Source organism: Emydura macquarii, unplaced genomic scaffold (assembly GCF_026122565.2).
Source record: "Emydura macquarii macquarii isolate MOO-44397 ecotype Brisbane River unplaced genomic scaffold, CSIRO-AGI_Emac_v2 contig_1876, whole genome shotgun sequence".
Classification (NCBI taxonomy): Eukaryota; Metazoa; Chordata; order Testudines; family Chelidae; genus Emydura; species Emydura macquarii.
The window spans coordinates 1824723-1842416 of NW_027132013.1; the positions used below are offsets into that span (position 1 = coordinate 1824723).

The following is a 17694-nucleotide window of genomic DNA, read 5'->3' on the forward strand; positions in this document are numbered from 1 at the left end:
GGTCCTAAGTTGAATCATACAAGCAGGTATGTATAGTGTTCTTCTGGGAACAGCAGACCTGGTATTTCTGTGAGTGTTCAGTGGATAAGGGACTGGTCACTACAGACAGTGCTTGGAGATGGCTCGGGGATTGGTGTTTGCCATTCATTAACCTGCCTAGAAGGTAGTACTTATGTTGCCAGAGGTGAGTGGATTCAGGGAGCTAACCGTAGGCACAGACAAGGCTGACTAATGCTTAACGACTGGTGCTGGTGAGGTGCCTCACATCCCTGGGCACCCCTGGAGAGCATCCCTACTCCAATCACCAGATTGTACTGCCTGTGCAAGTGTTGGGCCCTATTGTTCTACCATATGCTTGCATTCTCTTAGATGCGAGAATGGTTGTGGAAAAGGGGAAGTAAGTTTGGTGGTACAGTCAGATTGTCATCTCAGAGATACTTCCTAGAATCTGACCCACTAAGAGGCGTGAGTCAACTATTATAGACTAATATTTAGTCACTTGACTTTATTTTCTTCACTGTATTCTAGTGTTCAGGCATTTCTAATCTAACAATTGTGAGGAAAACTCATAGATCGCTGTGTAACTCCTTTTGTAACATGCTTGATGAAGTGCTTCAACGACTGTAACTCTTCTCTCCAAATTTTATAGAGGACTCGCATTAGCAATTTCAAACACACATGAAATCACTGACACACAACCAGAGGCTAACTACAAATTTTTAATGTAGTCTCAAACATGCACTTCATGGCAAGGGAACAAAGAGCAAAACACATCTGAAAAACAGTAACTTTCAGCAGTGTAACCCTTCACAGCAACCATCCTTCTACATTAAAACAGCCATTAAAAAGGATTCAGATTCCAGTCAATCTACTCCCTACCGCCTCAAAAAAAAGTAACCATATAGGCATCCCTTTGCAAAGCCACATGTGATACCATGTTAAGCCATTCTGTGTGCTGCATGTGATAACATTGCACCACGACTCCATAAACTGTTTTAGAAAGAACAAAAATTGATTTTTCAGTCCTGCACCTTTCATAACAAAATTAATATCAACATGAAAAGAAAACCACTTAGTTTATTGCAATTCTTAGTGTTGAACAATCTATGAGTTGTATGCATGATGCCTATGGATATGAAATTTACAGTCCTATGAAATACTGCCAAAAGTAGAAAGCCTGCAGTAATGTACAGCCCCAGAGGCTTAAAATAGCCAACGTGTGTTTACATTTCCACTGAAAGTGTAATAATCTTTAAACTCTGGCATTAACTTAATTAAACTCTGTTCTTTAAGAAATGGTACAGTATACTTTCTAGTGCTAAAGAAAAATTACATCTGTTACTTATAATGTTGTACGTACAGTGGGTCTTATTAAAAAATCAACACAATTGTTACCATACTGTGGTAGCAGAGATGTTGCAAATGTCATGTAACAAGAAAGGCTGTGGCATCTCACATGCCCCAGTGTGGTAGCTGGTGATAAGCACTAATGATAGCCATTGTATGGGAGTGTATGTGCAGAGAATAACTGCTAACTACCTTAGTGACCTATGGCCTGATTTACAAAGGTGCTGAATTCCTTCTGTAGCTTCCATGGACCCCAACTAAAGATGATTAGGTCAATATTTTGCATTAAAACAAAGTCTAAATAGCACTGAAGGTCCCACGGCACTTTACCAACCCTAAGCCTCTTCTCAATAGGTGCTGAGCACCTGCACCACTCAGTGAAATCAATGGGAGTTGTGGGTGCTCAGCCTTTGTTAGCATGAGCTCCATATACATACAGCATCACTGACAGCCACCTCTGGCGTGGACAGCAGCAGCCAAACCTGCACATAGCACAATTCGCAACAGTTGTGGGACATAATATGTCTGCTCTCTTTTAAAGCACAAAAATATTACAACTGCTAAGCAAACTCCTCTTAAAGTGACCTTCGTATAAGTGAATATCAGAAATTCTCATTTGATCATTGTGTTTACACCAAGTACTCTCCAGAAAACATACTTGTTATGCACACATGGCCCGATGTATTTCTAGGCAAGGGAGTATTAAGGGAACTATTGAAAGGACATAAAGGAGTTAAAGAAAAAAGCAACACAGGAAGATCAGACTTTTGCTTTCCAAAGTAGCAAGTCTGTTAAATAAAAAACTGGGGAGTAAAATAATATTTTGAGAGGTTAAAAAATGTACCAAAAAAAGTTATGAACTTTGCCACTTTTACTTTTTCTGGGCAGCAAGTAGCCCCACTGATTTCAGTGAGACCAGCTGTGCGGTAAGGAACTACTCAACATCAGTAAAGGTGGAAGAATTGAACCTTTGAAGCTGAAAGTGCTGAGAGTAAAATATTAAACATTGATCAAAACATATTCTGACAGCAGAAGTTTGTTACTCCATTTCTGGTCAGGTTTCCAACTATTTCAGTGTGAGTTGCTGAAAGGCTGTAAAGGAGCCAAATATCACAGTCTAGAGTTACTATTATAAGAAATATGCTGATGCATTTCTGTCTTCATTTCAAGAAAACACTGAACTGTTGAAAGGATGAAGTAAAAGATGGGCTCATTCACTTTAAGAGATTATGTCTATTGACTAGAGAAAATAACTCCACCAATGCTGCTGTAAGTCTCAAAGGAATCAGAAATCTTACCTGCGCATCTATGTTTTTACGGGAAGAGGCAGGTGTGTTGGCATAGGAACTTATGGAGGAGCTCGTGTTTATATCATCGGTGCTGAGGTTATCTATGGTATCACTGATCCCACTGCTGACAGAGCTGCTGTCATCCCAGCTGTGGAAAGAAGCACATGCATTATACCCATGCAAGACATTACTGTTGAGGAGCAAAAGACATAAAATCGATAAAACAGTTTCAAGATAACAATTATTGATAGAGATATATCCAAAGTGCAGCTTTTCATTGGCATAAGGCTGCTCTCCTTGGTGACTTTCTATTGGAGACCATATCTGATACCATAGATCATCCTTTTATAATCACTTATTCTGTATTAGCAATAACATCCTGCCACCAGAGTACTGGCTCGGCCACCAGTTTATATAGCAAAACAAAGTTTAAACTACACATCACTCCCTACCTCCCCAGTCTCAGAAGAGGAGAAGAACGTATGTTTAAGACAACACTTCTTGACAGATGAAGCAGGACTTTGCTAACCCATCAGTAGGGCCAGAAACTTAAATTCAATGGAGAAATTAATTTTTGAGCAAACTTCTGGACTCTGTCTTACTAACTGAACCTGGTTAACAAACTATCATCTTCCATCACCAGCACCACCATAATCAGTACCTAGTTATATTTTATAGTCGCCAAACAGGAAAAAGGGACAGAAATTTATTCAGAAATAGCCAGCTGGTTATAGTTTTTAAAACTTTAATCAAAGAATGCATTTGTTGTTGTTTAACCCTGCTGGCTCTTACATTCATACCCTTGCCAGTCAGGTAAGACAATAACTTACTATTTAGGACTAACTTTTCCAGTATGTGATAGCTTCAGCTTTTTCCACCAAATATGAAAGACACAACTGGAAGTTTAGCACAAAAATAACCACATATTTAAAGTAACTTTGAAGTCATAACAGACAAAAGAAAAAAAATTCTAACATCAAGGCAGACACTGCACCCTTAATGTGCACTTATAGTAAACTGCTCAAGTTAAGGTTTAAAAACTAATATACAATGGCTTCTTTTCCAACGATAATAACTGTCCTACAGGAAACTCTTCGAAAATGCCTTTGGAGCCCTTACAGCCTACTGATAAATACACATCTCAGAAAATGTATAAACATATATTTCATAGCCAAAAGCTTAGCTGTAAAGAAGCACATGTATCTATGGCAGTGCTTCTCCAGCAATATTAGAACATGGTCCGCTGATGGTTGCTGGCCCATTGTTTGGAAAACATTCACAAACGGGATACACAGGATACATAATATATGTTTGTTTGTTTTTAATTGTATGTATATACATAAACCCAAAGATCAGTGGGTTGTAGTGCTTAGAATTGAGATATGGGAGCCAGATTTTCCTGTTCTCAGCGCTGCAATTGATGCTCTGTATAACTTTTGGCAACTCACTTCTATCATGTGCTTCACTTTCCCTATTGGTATTTACAAAGACACTGACTCTGATGTGTTGTACTGAAGTTTAAATAATGTCTTTTTAAAGTGCTTTTTGCTCAGAGTACATAAGAGCAGCATTTAAAATGATAAGATAAAGGATTTGCAAACTTGGGCTGGTTTGTCTACATGGGCACACTAAGAAAAGTTAATCTGAATTAACTAAAGGTATGCATTTAAGTGCATTGGTTAAACCTTGTAATATACCACAGTTCATTATGTATGACACAGCATTCTCATACTCTGACAGGCACTGATACAGCAAGACACTTAGCATCTCCCTAAATTTAAGCACCTGAGTAGCCTTATTGATGTCAGTCAGTCCCCCTTGACTTCAATTATACTGTTATATGCTTAATGTTAGGCATGCGGTTGCTGAACTGGGGACAAAATGCCTGTGGACAAAGTTAGAAACATGCATGTGAATGTACTGGCTGTTGTGGCTTTAAACAGAGATTGCAAAGTGTTTTAGTTTAAATATTTGATCTACCTTAAATTTGTTATGCTTTGATGGAGAAAGTTAACCATTTAAACTTTATGTATTAAAAAACATACTACTTCATTATCAGATTAAAAAAAACAAAACAAAAAAAACCAAAACCCAGAATCCCACAACCTATGTGGGGCCCAGAGATAGAATACCTTGTATTTTGCCTGCTAACAGCTAAGTTACACTATTTTTGGAGCTATGCTGATGACACCAGTAAATGATACTGATGCACAGGCAAATCTGTTTTGACAAGATAAGATGCTACATAAACTAAAATCAGCCATGTCAATTTGAGATTTTTTCCAAAGCATTTCAGAGTGTGTGTGTGTTGGGGGGAACCAGTCTTTAATAAAAAGGGAAAGAAGAAGATGAGCAGGAAAAAGAAATCTGGTATTTAAAAGAGAGGGTTAAAATAGTCTATATAAACAATTACTTTTTACTGTCTTTTTCAAGCAAGACAGACCCTTGACTTTATTTTAATATAACCCTTGTACTTTGGACTCTGTAGATAAGATCATAATGGAAGTAGCTTTATCTGCTACTCTGCTAAATCTTTCGGAAGTAAAATCAGTACAACATATATCCTAGTATAAACAGTAGGAAGATTCATTTGAGTCAATTAAAATACATGCATATTTTAATCTTTTTCATAAATCCAGTATATGTAAAATTATTAATCTCAGGAAGACCGACATATTCTAAAGAAATGATAGTATGGAGAATAGTACACATTATATAATGTAGCCTACATTTTGCACTAAATATGTTTATGATAGGATACACTATATGACACAGGGTCATAAAAATTTAGAACTTTAAAAAATGTATCAATCAAATCATTCTGTACACACACACACACGCCCTCCGCAAGAGCAGGATATAATTTCCTGATAGAAGGCATAATCAGTTATCAAATTGATATACATGTCCGTTTCATATTGTTTTTTTAAAAGATGCCCAAAACACCACATAAATCAATTCACATTATTACCTTGCTTATGTGTCTTGATGGTTAAAGTCAAAAGAGAGGAAGCAAAAAGGGAAATCTAACAGCCTCACAATTACAGCATTCCTGGCTCTCTGAGCCATGATAACTTCTTTGTAATTTAGCTGGTGCAATTCATAATTTCTGATGTCAGAAAAAGTTAACGAAGCCCATAACGCAAAGCTGGGAGCCTTTGGCCTTTCCTTCCTCCACTTGATCAATCAACTGAAACTCTACTTTGGTTACTCAGAATTACATGAATTCTTAGAAGTGTATTTACTTCAACCTCTTGCCCCATGTGCATGGAAGTAGTACAACAACCCTCCCAAAGGGTATCAGCACAACTGAAAACATGCCAGATTGTAAATGGGGTCAAGGTATGGTCTGAGATTTCAAGTATCATGACATCTGAAGAGACATTCAAAGGGCGTAGGAAGACCCTTGAGAGTGCTGGAGCACTCAGAATTCTCAGAACTCATAGGGTCATCAAGTTTAAGGCCAGAAGGGACCATTAGTTCATTTAGTCTGACCTCCTGTAAATCACAGGTCACCAACACTACCCAGCACTGTTGTATTAATTTAGATGGAATAAATGGGCCCAAGTCATTAATATTACACCCACACACTAAACCCAACAACTGAAATAAGAAAAAAGGACTACAAACCACAGGAGATTAGACTGTTAGGTGCCACAGGCAGAAAAAAAGACTGATTTGCACCAATGCTCCAGGCCCCCTCAATGTCAGGAAAATAATTAATGAGATATATCCAGATAATCCTGGCAAGTGACCCACATCCACACGCTGCAGAGGAAGGCAAAAAAAAAAAAAACAACCACCCAAAAAAACAAAAACCAAGGTCACTGCTACACTGACCTGGGGAATTCAGGTCAGGCCTACACTATGCCCTAAGGAACAGGATCAGGCCTATACCATGCCCTGAGGAACAGACTGTATTATACCACTAATAATTATCTTTGGCTGAGGTTATATTTGAAGCATCATCTGTTTTCTGATGCTCTGAATTGAAGTTTCACACTGAAAGCCAGGCTATGGAAAGTAGTTCTGAGCAACTTGTAAGAACCTGAATGGCCTAGTATCAACATATCAACTTGAAGGTTTTCATATGTAAAACAAGAGTTTTTATGTCTACTATTGGAGTATGGGGGAAGGCTCCTGTCAGGCATCCAATTGTTGGCCTCTCTCTCTCAGACCTCACCCTGTTCCACCTGCAGCTCACCACCTCATAGACAACAGGCTGACCCAAATGATGAGTTAACTAAAGGTCTTTGGGTTTTCACCCACCCACAGTTACGGTTTCGCTCACCCACGTACACTGTTCCTCCCATTCCAAGGCTGCCTTTATGCACTCTGCCAACACAGGAATACAATACATAGCAGCAATCCCTCTTAAGAGGAGCTTTAATGTAGCATGGAATGCACCCTCTCCCTTCCTCCACTCTTGTCACCCCAAAGTGACTAAGAACATTAAGGGTAGTTAAGCACTGGAACAAATTACCTAGGGAGGTTGTGGAATCTCTGTCACTGGAGAACAGGTTAGACAAATACCTATCAGGGATGGTCTTAGAAAGATAATACTTAGTCTTGCCTCAGTGCAGGGGACTGGACTAGATGACATCTCAAGGTCCCTTCCAGTCCTACATTTCTATGATTATTCCTGTGGGTCTCCCACATAAATCACTGGGCCAACTACTCTAAGCAGTTTTTTGGTTTGCAGTCAGAACCACAAACCTATTTAATGGTTAGGTTCCAGCTTGTTGCTGTGCATGGGTATTTTTTGGTTTTTTTTACAATCTATCAGCATTTTCCCATTTAATGTTATTCTTGTCCATAGAATTGACTGCTTTTGTCTATTTGGAAGGTGCATAAGTATCACTGCACACTCTTCAGGACAACCTATCACTGCATATTAGCATATTCAATGCAAATTATTAATTAAATCATCAGTAAATAGTGCCATTGCCAAAGTTTGAACTGTGCCCTTATACCGATGGATGTATATTATAACTTCTCTGTGGAGCTTCAAAATCAAAAACAAAATTACAATGAACAGCTCAAAAGGATCCTTTGTCAAAGAAGGGAAGCAGAGCCTTGGGGCATCTACAGTATTTCAATTGGAAACATGGTCATTATCCTTTTCCATCTAAAACTTTAACTGTTTATTTGCTGACAGAAGGAAGAAAAAATTCAGAGTATAAAATTAAAAAACAAACAAATACTTAAAATCTTCTAAGAAGAAAGCCACACAAAATTTAATTTTACAATAAAGCAATACTTAAGTTTCCATTGTTTTCCTCTGGGATACAGCATGATACTGACATGATTGTATCTGGAATTCAAGAAACCACATAGAATTACTTTGCCTTTTTTTTTTTTTTTTTTAAATGTTCTAATACCAGTATGCCAAATAAATGTCTGCAAAGAATGCTTAAAGAGAGAATCTATTTGCAAGAATAACTGTGAATTTAAGGAAAATATTTCATATGCACATGAATCATCTACTATATTCTTCAATAAGTCCCCTTTGTCACAATTCTATATATTTACTTTTATTTTAATGTGAAACATTTCAGAGCCAACCAAATTTGGAGTTTAGAGACACCAATGTTACATTTGAAACAGCTCTGAAAAGTGAGAATGCCAAAACATTTAGAGAAAAGCAAACCATGAAGGATCTGACCAGCATGTAGTAAATTTCCAGCTGGTCTTGTTGAGACAGAATCTAATCTTTTAATGACATCCCATATCATGCTGCATAGTTAGACTTTTAGAAATCTGCCAGAGCGGCTCAGACCATTTTAGTTTTTAGGGAATATTCAGTTTTTATTCAATAAAAAGTTCTGTTTCATCAAGTTTTATTTAAAATTAATTTTAACTAAGATATGATTTCAGGAATATTTCTTGAAGGATGTATTAGAAAAAGAATAGTACTCAGCAGAAGATAATATTATTTAGTATAGCAAAAGACATTTAAAAGATTTATAAAAGTTACAGGTACCCTCTTCATATTTACTCTGCCTCTTATTTAGTCCCTAATCACAATTCTTTTATCAGCAGTGATGTATTGTTCTTTGCCTCTTTCCTGCTCTTTTAAAATTTGAACAAAACCAGCCACTGTCAAACTTTCTGTGTGCATAATAAAGCACATACCACCCAGGGGATTTTCATCTCATCTGAGTTTGTCTCATGGAACCTACCTTCTGAAACATTCTGAAGATTCTCAGGAAAAAAAATCCCTATCAGTGTCTACAGAAACTAATTATCTCACATTGAAAAGCAGAAATTTAAAGTGTGACATCATCATGCTTCACCTGCTCCTATTTCCAGTGTATGCTCAAAGATTCATCAGCTAGTCACTATATATAACCACTAAACACTGCAGCCAGACAGCTGTATTAAGTTGCAAACATTTGACTGGTGGAACTTATTTTTTGGCCATTGTTCAACACAATTGCTCCTGTGAAATTACACTGCCTTGAGGGGTTGGAGATAAATCAGTATGAGTTAGTGTGTCTGACCCAAATGTAGGATTAGCACTAACCCACAGCAAAGTGAAAGGAATCCTGAAAAAAGTTTTTAGCCAGGTATTAACTCTTACTTGCTGGAGCTGCACTTCACCATTCGTATTCTGTAGCTTTTTCTTATCCAAGTACTTACATAGTCCACTTTACTGTAGTATAATCTGAGTACCTATGAGACGTATAAATAAGGGACTGAACCTGCAATTAGTGCACAGGAGGGCCCCTGTGCCTCTGGGTCTGCCTGCATAGTCAATTGCAGGATCAGGGCCTTAATTTAGTCACCAGTTAAATGCCATGGGCTTGATCCTGATCTCATACTATTTTCTTGCAGCTCTACTGACTCCCAAGAGTTACTCCTGATTTACACTAGTGGAAGCTGGAAGGAGAATTGGAATGCTTCTATCATTGCTGAGATCAAGGTTAAGCTCTACTGAGTGTTAGTGATAAAATCCCTATAAAATGTTAGACGATATTTTTGTTTTAATAACAGATAAATCCTTTGTTTTCAAACCAGTAAGAGCAACAAATCAAGACGGCAAATTAATAGTGCTTATTTGCATACATGCACACACCTCCTAAAGATATAAACTCTGATCCAGTGTACAGCTTCCCTAAACGGGTGGTGAATTGAGGAAGCTGAGATGTGAAAGAGGTGGTCTTCAGGGCTGTAGTGGCCCCTGCAATTGTCGCATTCCCTAAGCCATTGCACAAACTCCCCTGCATTCTTCCCCCTTACAACTGATCTGTAGGACTTTTTATTGTATTCGGACTCTCCACGTCCACAGAGAGAAGGCGCAGGATCCCACATACATATATGGGAGTTCTGCATGGAGATCACAACTAGGATTTGCCTTTTCTTTTTTCATTAAATGTTCTTCTCCTCTCACCAACTGGAGGAAATCACAGTGTGAACACTCAGATCTAAACATGCAGAGCATATTTCCATTGACTGGAGCAGAGGGAATGGGCTAAGAAACGTGCTGCAGGACTGACTGGAGCAATTTCCAGTGTTGAGAATTACCATAGGAGAATGTCAGAATATTTGTGTAACTATTTGTGAATTTCAGAATCTTTGGGTCTTTCTGCAGTTACTCCTTGATTTTGCCCCTGCCAAAGATTTTACACTTCTCCTGATCCAAAAGTTGACACCTCCAGGATCACAGTGCCCTCTTCTATTGTACCATGGCATTAGTTCAATAAGGACTAAGAAGAGAGTGTTACCAACTGAAATACCAACAGCATTTCCTGACACAATACCTTCTAAACATCTAGGATGTTCTCTGGAGGTCTCCTGTCTAAGAACTAGCTCAGGACTTTATTTAGCTTGTGAGATCTTACAGGATCACATCACAGTGAGATACAATTGTGGAAATTCCGCTTCACAGATCAAGCAAAGATTGTGCATTAGAGTTCCACATTTCTGATACAAAATAAAAATGTTGCCCATAATGCAAAGACACATGAAATAAGAGCAAGTGAGCTGCAATTTTATAGTTTTGATGTAAATCAACCATTAACATGTGGGAGGAAAGGCGTTAACTATAGTAAAGAGACAAAAGTATCCTGAAATGCAACAGGATTTCAGATTCCACAGTGATAGGTGATCCTATAAAATAGATGGCTAAAATAGCCAGCATAGTGGGAAATGCTCTGAGCATTATCATCCCAGATTGGTGTTTCTACTCTCACTCAAATAGGACAACCTATATGCATGTGTGAGTGTCAAGTGCCATAAAGACCATCCCAAAAGACAGATGGACGTTACATACACTCACATAAATGAAACCCACCAGTAGGTGGCATGGTAGAATGCAAACTCCTCTTTCCCTGTCACCCTTTTTTCCTCTCCTGCCTTTATACAGTATTGCAATGACAGCATTATACAAAAGTTCTCCAACCTTTTCAAGTCTGCCCGCTACTACCCGCCTCAACCAGGATTCAGTATAGGTAACTGCAGAGAAAGTGCAGAATTCTTGTAGGACAAGAACTGAAGTAATTGCCAGTCATTGTGGAAGCTTTCCTTCATTGTTTATAATAGACCATAAAAGTGCTTTATTAAGATATAGCTCCTGCCCCAAACTGCATACAATCAAGCATAACTTTTTCACATTTCATTTCACATTTCCACCTCTTATATCTTATTTCATACAATACTGATCAAAGGCAGCTGAACACACGTAGACAATATATGCACACTTACACTCTGTTTCCACAGTAAAGAGAGGGTAGAGACTAAATTTGCCCTTGCTAAAATTAGAGATTGCTAACATATGTTCTGAATAAAATCGAACTTGCAATAAAGGAGTTAATTTGATCATTGGGAGCAGGACTGTCCTCAAAGAAGCCAAACCACTGAAGGTAGAATTACTGTTATCATGCCACAATTTAAAAGAACAGACACATATACACAATCATTCAATCAACAGAAACCATTTCACTACTTAATTATACAGGCAAATTGTGCTAAAGATGTCAGCATCAGCTCAGTAAGCAGTTGGTTTTCTGGTGGAACAGCAACATTTTAAGTAGCATTGATAAGTCTTAGGCTTGTTTGAAAGAAATTGCAAATTTAAAGGATCCTACTTAACTGAAGTATGTATTTCTATGGAAGCTAATGAAATTTTGCACATGCTAAGAACTACATGCATGAAAAAAGACTGCACAGTAAGTCCTAAAATGTTTCAGAGCAGAGTGCACTAACAATGGTGTGACAACAGCCCCAAAAACTATTGTTACAGTGCAGGGAGGGAGGGAGCTCTTGTAAAAAGCAGATTCCTACTTTTGCACAGAAAGCAAACTAACAATGCCAGCATATTACAAATCACCTAGCACAGAGCTTCCTGAGAAGGATAAAAGATCTATAATTGTAATGGGAAAGATACTGATTTCCAAACTAAGTTACTTAGAATGCAATACTTTAAGAACAACTTCATGCTAACAGTTAGTCAATAAATACACTTGTAACCGGCTGAAGCATAGATAAAGTCAACAGAGCAAATAAACGAACAATTGTCAATTGTTGCACATTAAATTCCCTGTTATTTTATGAAAATATACCTAAACAATAAAATCCTATTTAATGTACTGTTCTGAAATTAAAATGGAATACTGAGTGAAGGGAGAAAGAAGAGAAGTTCTAAAATTTAACGCATAATTCATCAAATGTTCTGCTGCCAGAGTTGCTATCGGTGTAGAAACTGACTATTTAAACAAAGCTCTAAACACAGAGTTTGTGGTTTTGAAAGTACAGAATACTTCCTACCTTGTAATATTCCTAGGCCAAAGCATTTCTCCACTTTGCTGCCCATGAAGAATTCCAGAGAAAGGGCTTAGATTGATTTTACAGGTTGATATCTTCATCATGCTACCATCAAAAACTCTGCTAAAGAAACCAGCTTGTAATTTGAATATATAAAGAGATATTTTAAGAAGCTGAGCAAGGTTGTTTTTCAGCAGAGCACTCAACACTTAGCAGCTCTGAAAGACACTAAAAGTAAGGGCTAGCTAGAAGGTGATCATCATAAACTCCCCTGGAAAGAAATCTGATCCCTCAACAAAATTAACCTCTGAAATGCTGAAGGCGTGAGAGGTCAAGGCTTTCTTATGGTACTAGGTCATCTGTGAAAAGTTGTAATGTGGTGACAATAAAACAGCCGGTTTATGCAAACCTCTAGATCAGATATCAGAAGGTACAGAGTAAAAGTCCAAGTCTGAATACCTGTAACTCAGTGTTTTCAAGGTACTGGACAGGCAGCATAGTTTGATCAAAGCTCCAACCCCTTAGTCTGAAAAACACATATTTCTAATCTAGTTTGATTTAATCCATGTTGAAAAATTAGACTAACATTTTCCCTAAAGGCTCTCTGAAAACACTGAAAATATAACTTGTTTGATTACATTTATTTTATTTAAATGATAATTTAGTAGTGTCTAATAGGCATTCCAATTATTTTACCATAGCATATATAGAACCTTAAAGGGCTGCAGTCTAGATAAAACATATACCTCATAAATCCAGCTCTTGATGACTCTCAATTTTCAATACAAAGCCTATGGCATGTGTGGCATAAGGAATTATGGTACTGTGGCAAGGTATGTGGATTTTGTCTGAAAAGGGTTTGAATTAACTAATTAATATTTACCACTGTAAGACAAGGAGTATATTACATCACTTCAAGTGAAACAGAAATGGATAGTTACGTATACTGAATAGATGAAAACTTATGTTACAGTTAAGGTTAAAAATAATTTTAAGCCAACATGAAATAAATACAAACTTCCCAAATTCTTCCAAATCTCTGCAATCACTTATATGCAAGCACCTTTTAAATTCTACTATAGGAAATGATGTTATCCTATTTATTATTTGTATTACATTACAGCCCAAATGCCCCAGTCAGAATTGTGCTGGGTGCTGTACAAACACAAAATGTAAGCCTGTGAGGCAGAAACTGTCTTTTATTTTAAAGCCCAGGTTCCTGCAGTTGCATCCATGTGTGAAGATCCTGTGTGAAGTTTCAACATGGGTATGAGGCTCTTCTCACATGGATCCAATTGTAGCATCAAGACAACATCTAATAGGTGGGTGTAACACAATCAAGAGAGGAAGGAGAAAGACAAGGATGACAATTAAAGTAACACGAGGTTACATATATCAGCTAAAGGCCTAATCCAAAGCCCACTGAAGTCAGTGAAAAGATTCCCATTGGCTTCATTTGGTGTTGGTTAGATCAGACCATACGTGTACAATCCGGAGGCTTCCCAGTTTTTGCTGTTGTTTTAAATAACACAGGCGGACATGATACATTAATAAATACTATCTGTTCTGGATCTATGCAGCATAGCAAGTTATAAGGAATGATTAACTTGGCAATTTTTCAAAGGGTAATCAATGCCTGTATGATTAATGTGGTTCAGGATGTACAATATATAAAGTCGGTTACGGTACAGCATATTTTCCAAGGAGTTCAAACTCTAACCAGGAAAGAACACGATAGATTTGAAGTATGTTCAATTTATGAGGAGAGGACTTCCCTTGAAAAATGGGGGACGTTGGGGGAAATTATAGGGCTGGTAGTACTTCCTATTGTGAAGGTTGCCTGACACTTCCCATTATAAATTTCTGTTTTCAGTTGCTTATGCTTTGCCAAACTTCAACTGTTTTGGCTGAAATTTTCTATGCTGGACTTCTTCCTCAGGTTGAATGTTTTTGGTGAAATTTCACCAAAATGATTTAGCCATTTCAGAAAACAAGGCTAGGGAAAAATACATTGTTTTGTCCATGTTAAAAAATTATTGATGTTGGGATGGAGGCAGATTGTGGCTAGGAGTTGGAGGGATGAGACTGGGAATGTTTGGGCAAGGAAACTGGGACTGGATGAGGAAGGAGACTGGGTATCTGGGGTGAAGGGAAGTAAGAACTGGTTGGGTGGGAAGGGGACACTGGGACTGATAGCTAGTGGGGAGGGGTACCTGGAAGTGGTTGGGCAAGGAGATTGGGGCAGGAGCCAGTGGGGGAAACGGGACACACTGGGACTAGGAACCAGTGGATAGGATAATGGGGGCAGTGAGGCAGAGAGACGCATCTAACAAGGAGCTGGAAGGCAGGGGGAGAACAAAGACCTGCTAGGCAAAAAGACTGAGAGTCAAGAAGGGGAAAATGAGTGAGATTGGATGAGGAGCTTGAGGAGGCAGACTGGGACTAGGAGCCAGAGTGGTAGGGGGAGAGACAGATAGGATGAGAAACTAGGAGGGGGGAACTTGGACTAATTGCACAAATACAATTGCGCTGGGGGCAACTAAGACCATGAAAAAAATATTATGTGATTGAGTAATTAAATACTGAATCATAATACACAAACACAAGGGGGTGAATTAAAGTTGCAACCCTAATGATGTTCTTTTAACATAGTTTTTTGTGTGTTATATAAAAATGACCTTTCCTGTATTTTACACTACTACTAAGGATAAGATTATGTCACAGAAGTCACAGATTCCGTGACTTCTAGAGACCTCTGTGACATTTTCTGCTTCAGCCCGGGATAACAGGGCCAGAATTGTCAGATACACATACAGATACAGACCTGGAGCTCCCAGCTGCCGACCTCAGAGCTCCTAGCCGCCGTCAGCAGCAGGGGGACCCAGAGCTCCAAGCTGCCATGGGGGACAAAGGACTCCACAAATCCGGAGCTCTGAGCCACCGTGGATGGCGGGGTGCCCCACAGACCCAGAGCTCCCACCCAACCACCACAGATGGCAGGGTGACCAGAGCTGGGACCCAGAGCTCCAAGCTGCCATACGTGACGGGGGGCCCCACAGACCCGGAGCTCTCAGCTGCTGTGGGAGGCCCCTGAGCTGGGAGCCCCGGAGACTAGCTGGCAGTCACAACAGCAATGGGTGCTGGACCCCTACCCCCTACCGAGGTTTGGGTTCTTATCCCCTCAGTCAGCCCCATTTTATCAGTTATTTTTTATAAAAGTCAGGGATAGGTCATGGGCTTCTGTGAATTTTTGTTTATTGCCTGTGACCTGTCCCTAACTTTTACTAAAAATAACTGTGACAAAATCTTAACCTTAACTATTACTGCCAACCTTCAGGCACACTGATTCCCAGCTTTATAGGTACAGACAAATCCATTCATTTTTACAAGACAACTTATTCACTAGGCTATAAACTAGGTTAGAGTTCTAATCTATCTAGGTTAGATCTCCATTGTCCAGGTTACTGATGAGTGTGTGTGTCATGGAAATACAACGGGCAGACGTTCAGATGAAGGAGGCAAGGGGAGGCAATACTGTGTTGAATCCTTAGTTTCATTTCTAGAAAAATTCAGTCATTCATCTGGAAGCCAGAGAGAACAGAAGTCAGAAGAAATCTACTACAGTGGAGTGTTAACCCTTTGGAGACTAGATGTTCTCTATAGTACATAAATATATATCTTTTTAGCATTATGACACCTTTTTATTTAAAGGGTTAAAATGCAGTAGTTCAAAAGGTTCTAAAATACAGGGTCTAGGAGATGAAATTCTCTTGCCAAAACCTCCGAATAGCAAGTCAAAGCTCAAACTTGCCTTTCTATTCTGAAGCCTATATTTTAGTGGGTTCTGTGTTACTATAGCAACACAGAAAACTGGTTATTTAGAAGATGGTGGATGTGACAATTTGCTATTTAGAATAAATACAAATAATCAAAGCACCTTGGAAAAGTGTCATTTAACAAACGTTTGTGTTTTAGCAAGAAAAGAGAGACTTTAATGTAATTCCTTTCTGCAGCTGGAAACATTATTTCTATTAAACTAAATTAGTGATGAATAAAAGATAGGAGCGCCACTCTTATGCTTTTTAGCATGTCACCCACTTTTTTTACTGCAGATTTGTATAATGACAAGGCTAGAGGCTTCAACAGCTTGTTCAGGATTATGTTGGAGAGATATTAAGGCAGTTACAGCATGCAATACTTTAAACAAAATATGCATTATCCATAAAAGAGTGACAACACTGATGTGCTATTCATGCCCCTCTTGATGCCAATAGGAATAATCCATGATGAACAACTCTGGTCATCCATTAGTTTGAACATACAAAAGTTATTATGCTGGATAACCAAACCGAAACAGCCAATTTCTGTAATACAGTAAAATTCATTTCTGTTTACTTGCCTAAATAGGAAAATACTATAGAATTTTATAGAAAATTAGAACCTTTCTTTAAGTTTTTGGATCCATCCTATACAATTTTGTATTAAATTTTATCCCTGCTATAGCATTTTACAGGATAGCTTAAAAAACTAGAATGCAGAAAGAGTCCTAATATATTTTTAAAGTAATTTCTATTGAATTTATATATAACAATTTAAAATTCTTTAGGACTTTTTTTTAATCAGAGTAGTAAATAAAGGAAGGAGTAGATTTCATTTTATTTTGAAAACCTGTATACCAGGATTGAAATCAAACATGATTTTTCTAATAGTGATCAAAGCACTTAAAATGGTGATTTAGAATGGAAGTCCTGACACAACCTTTATCGGAGTGTTACAACTGTGTAATATGCCATGATGTATTCTTGGTCTAATTTCCACAGGGAATGACAATGATGTAAGGCTGCAATTTAATACCCAGCCCACGTTTAAAAACCAGTCTATGCTCATGGGAAATAATGGGGTTCTGCATGACATATTCTAGTTCCTTTCAGTCTCAAATCAAATAAAAAATAGCAAATAAAAAAGCCTAGCCTACAGCCTAGCAAATAAAAAAAAATCATAGCATCCGATCTTCTAATTCTCTAAATCCAAATAAAACATGCCATCCACCATCCCCAAAGCTACAGCATTAGTCTTTATTTCCTTACCAATCCCTATTTTGTAACTTTGAAGGGGAGAGAGATTTTGCAGCATACGCCCATGGTGCTGAAGATGCACAGAGGGACATTTCAAGACTGATTTTACACTTGGTAATAATCATTGTTTAAAGTGTCAGGAAGTTTAGAAGATTAGTGTGTTACTGAAGCAGTTTATGAAGGTGTTTTTGTTAGAACTTTCAAATATCAATCTGGTG

At 38.2% G+C, this 17694-nt stretch overlaps 1 protein-coding gene across 11 annotated transcripts in view; it reads right to left on the reverse strand.

Moving 5' to 3' along the window:
* The window catches only part of NAV2 (neuron navigator 2), a 333333-nt gene that overhangs the window by 70877 nt on the left and 244762 nt on the right, over positions 1–17694 (reverse strand). For 10 of the 11 annotated variants that reach the window (XM_067558196.1, XM_067558193.1, XM_067558197.1 and 7 more), the window contains one exon: positions 2646–2784. In XM_067558196.1, the coding sequence (XP_067414297.1) occupies positions 2646–2784 (139 nt within the window). Of the gene's footprint in view, positions 1–2645; positions 2785–12404; positions 12613–17694 lie in introns of those variants that run through there. The other variant, XM_067558202.1, reaches the window with a different exon arrangement.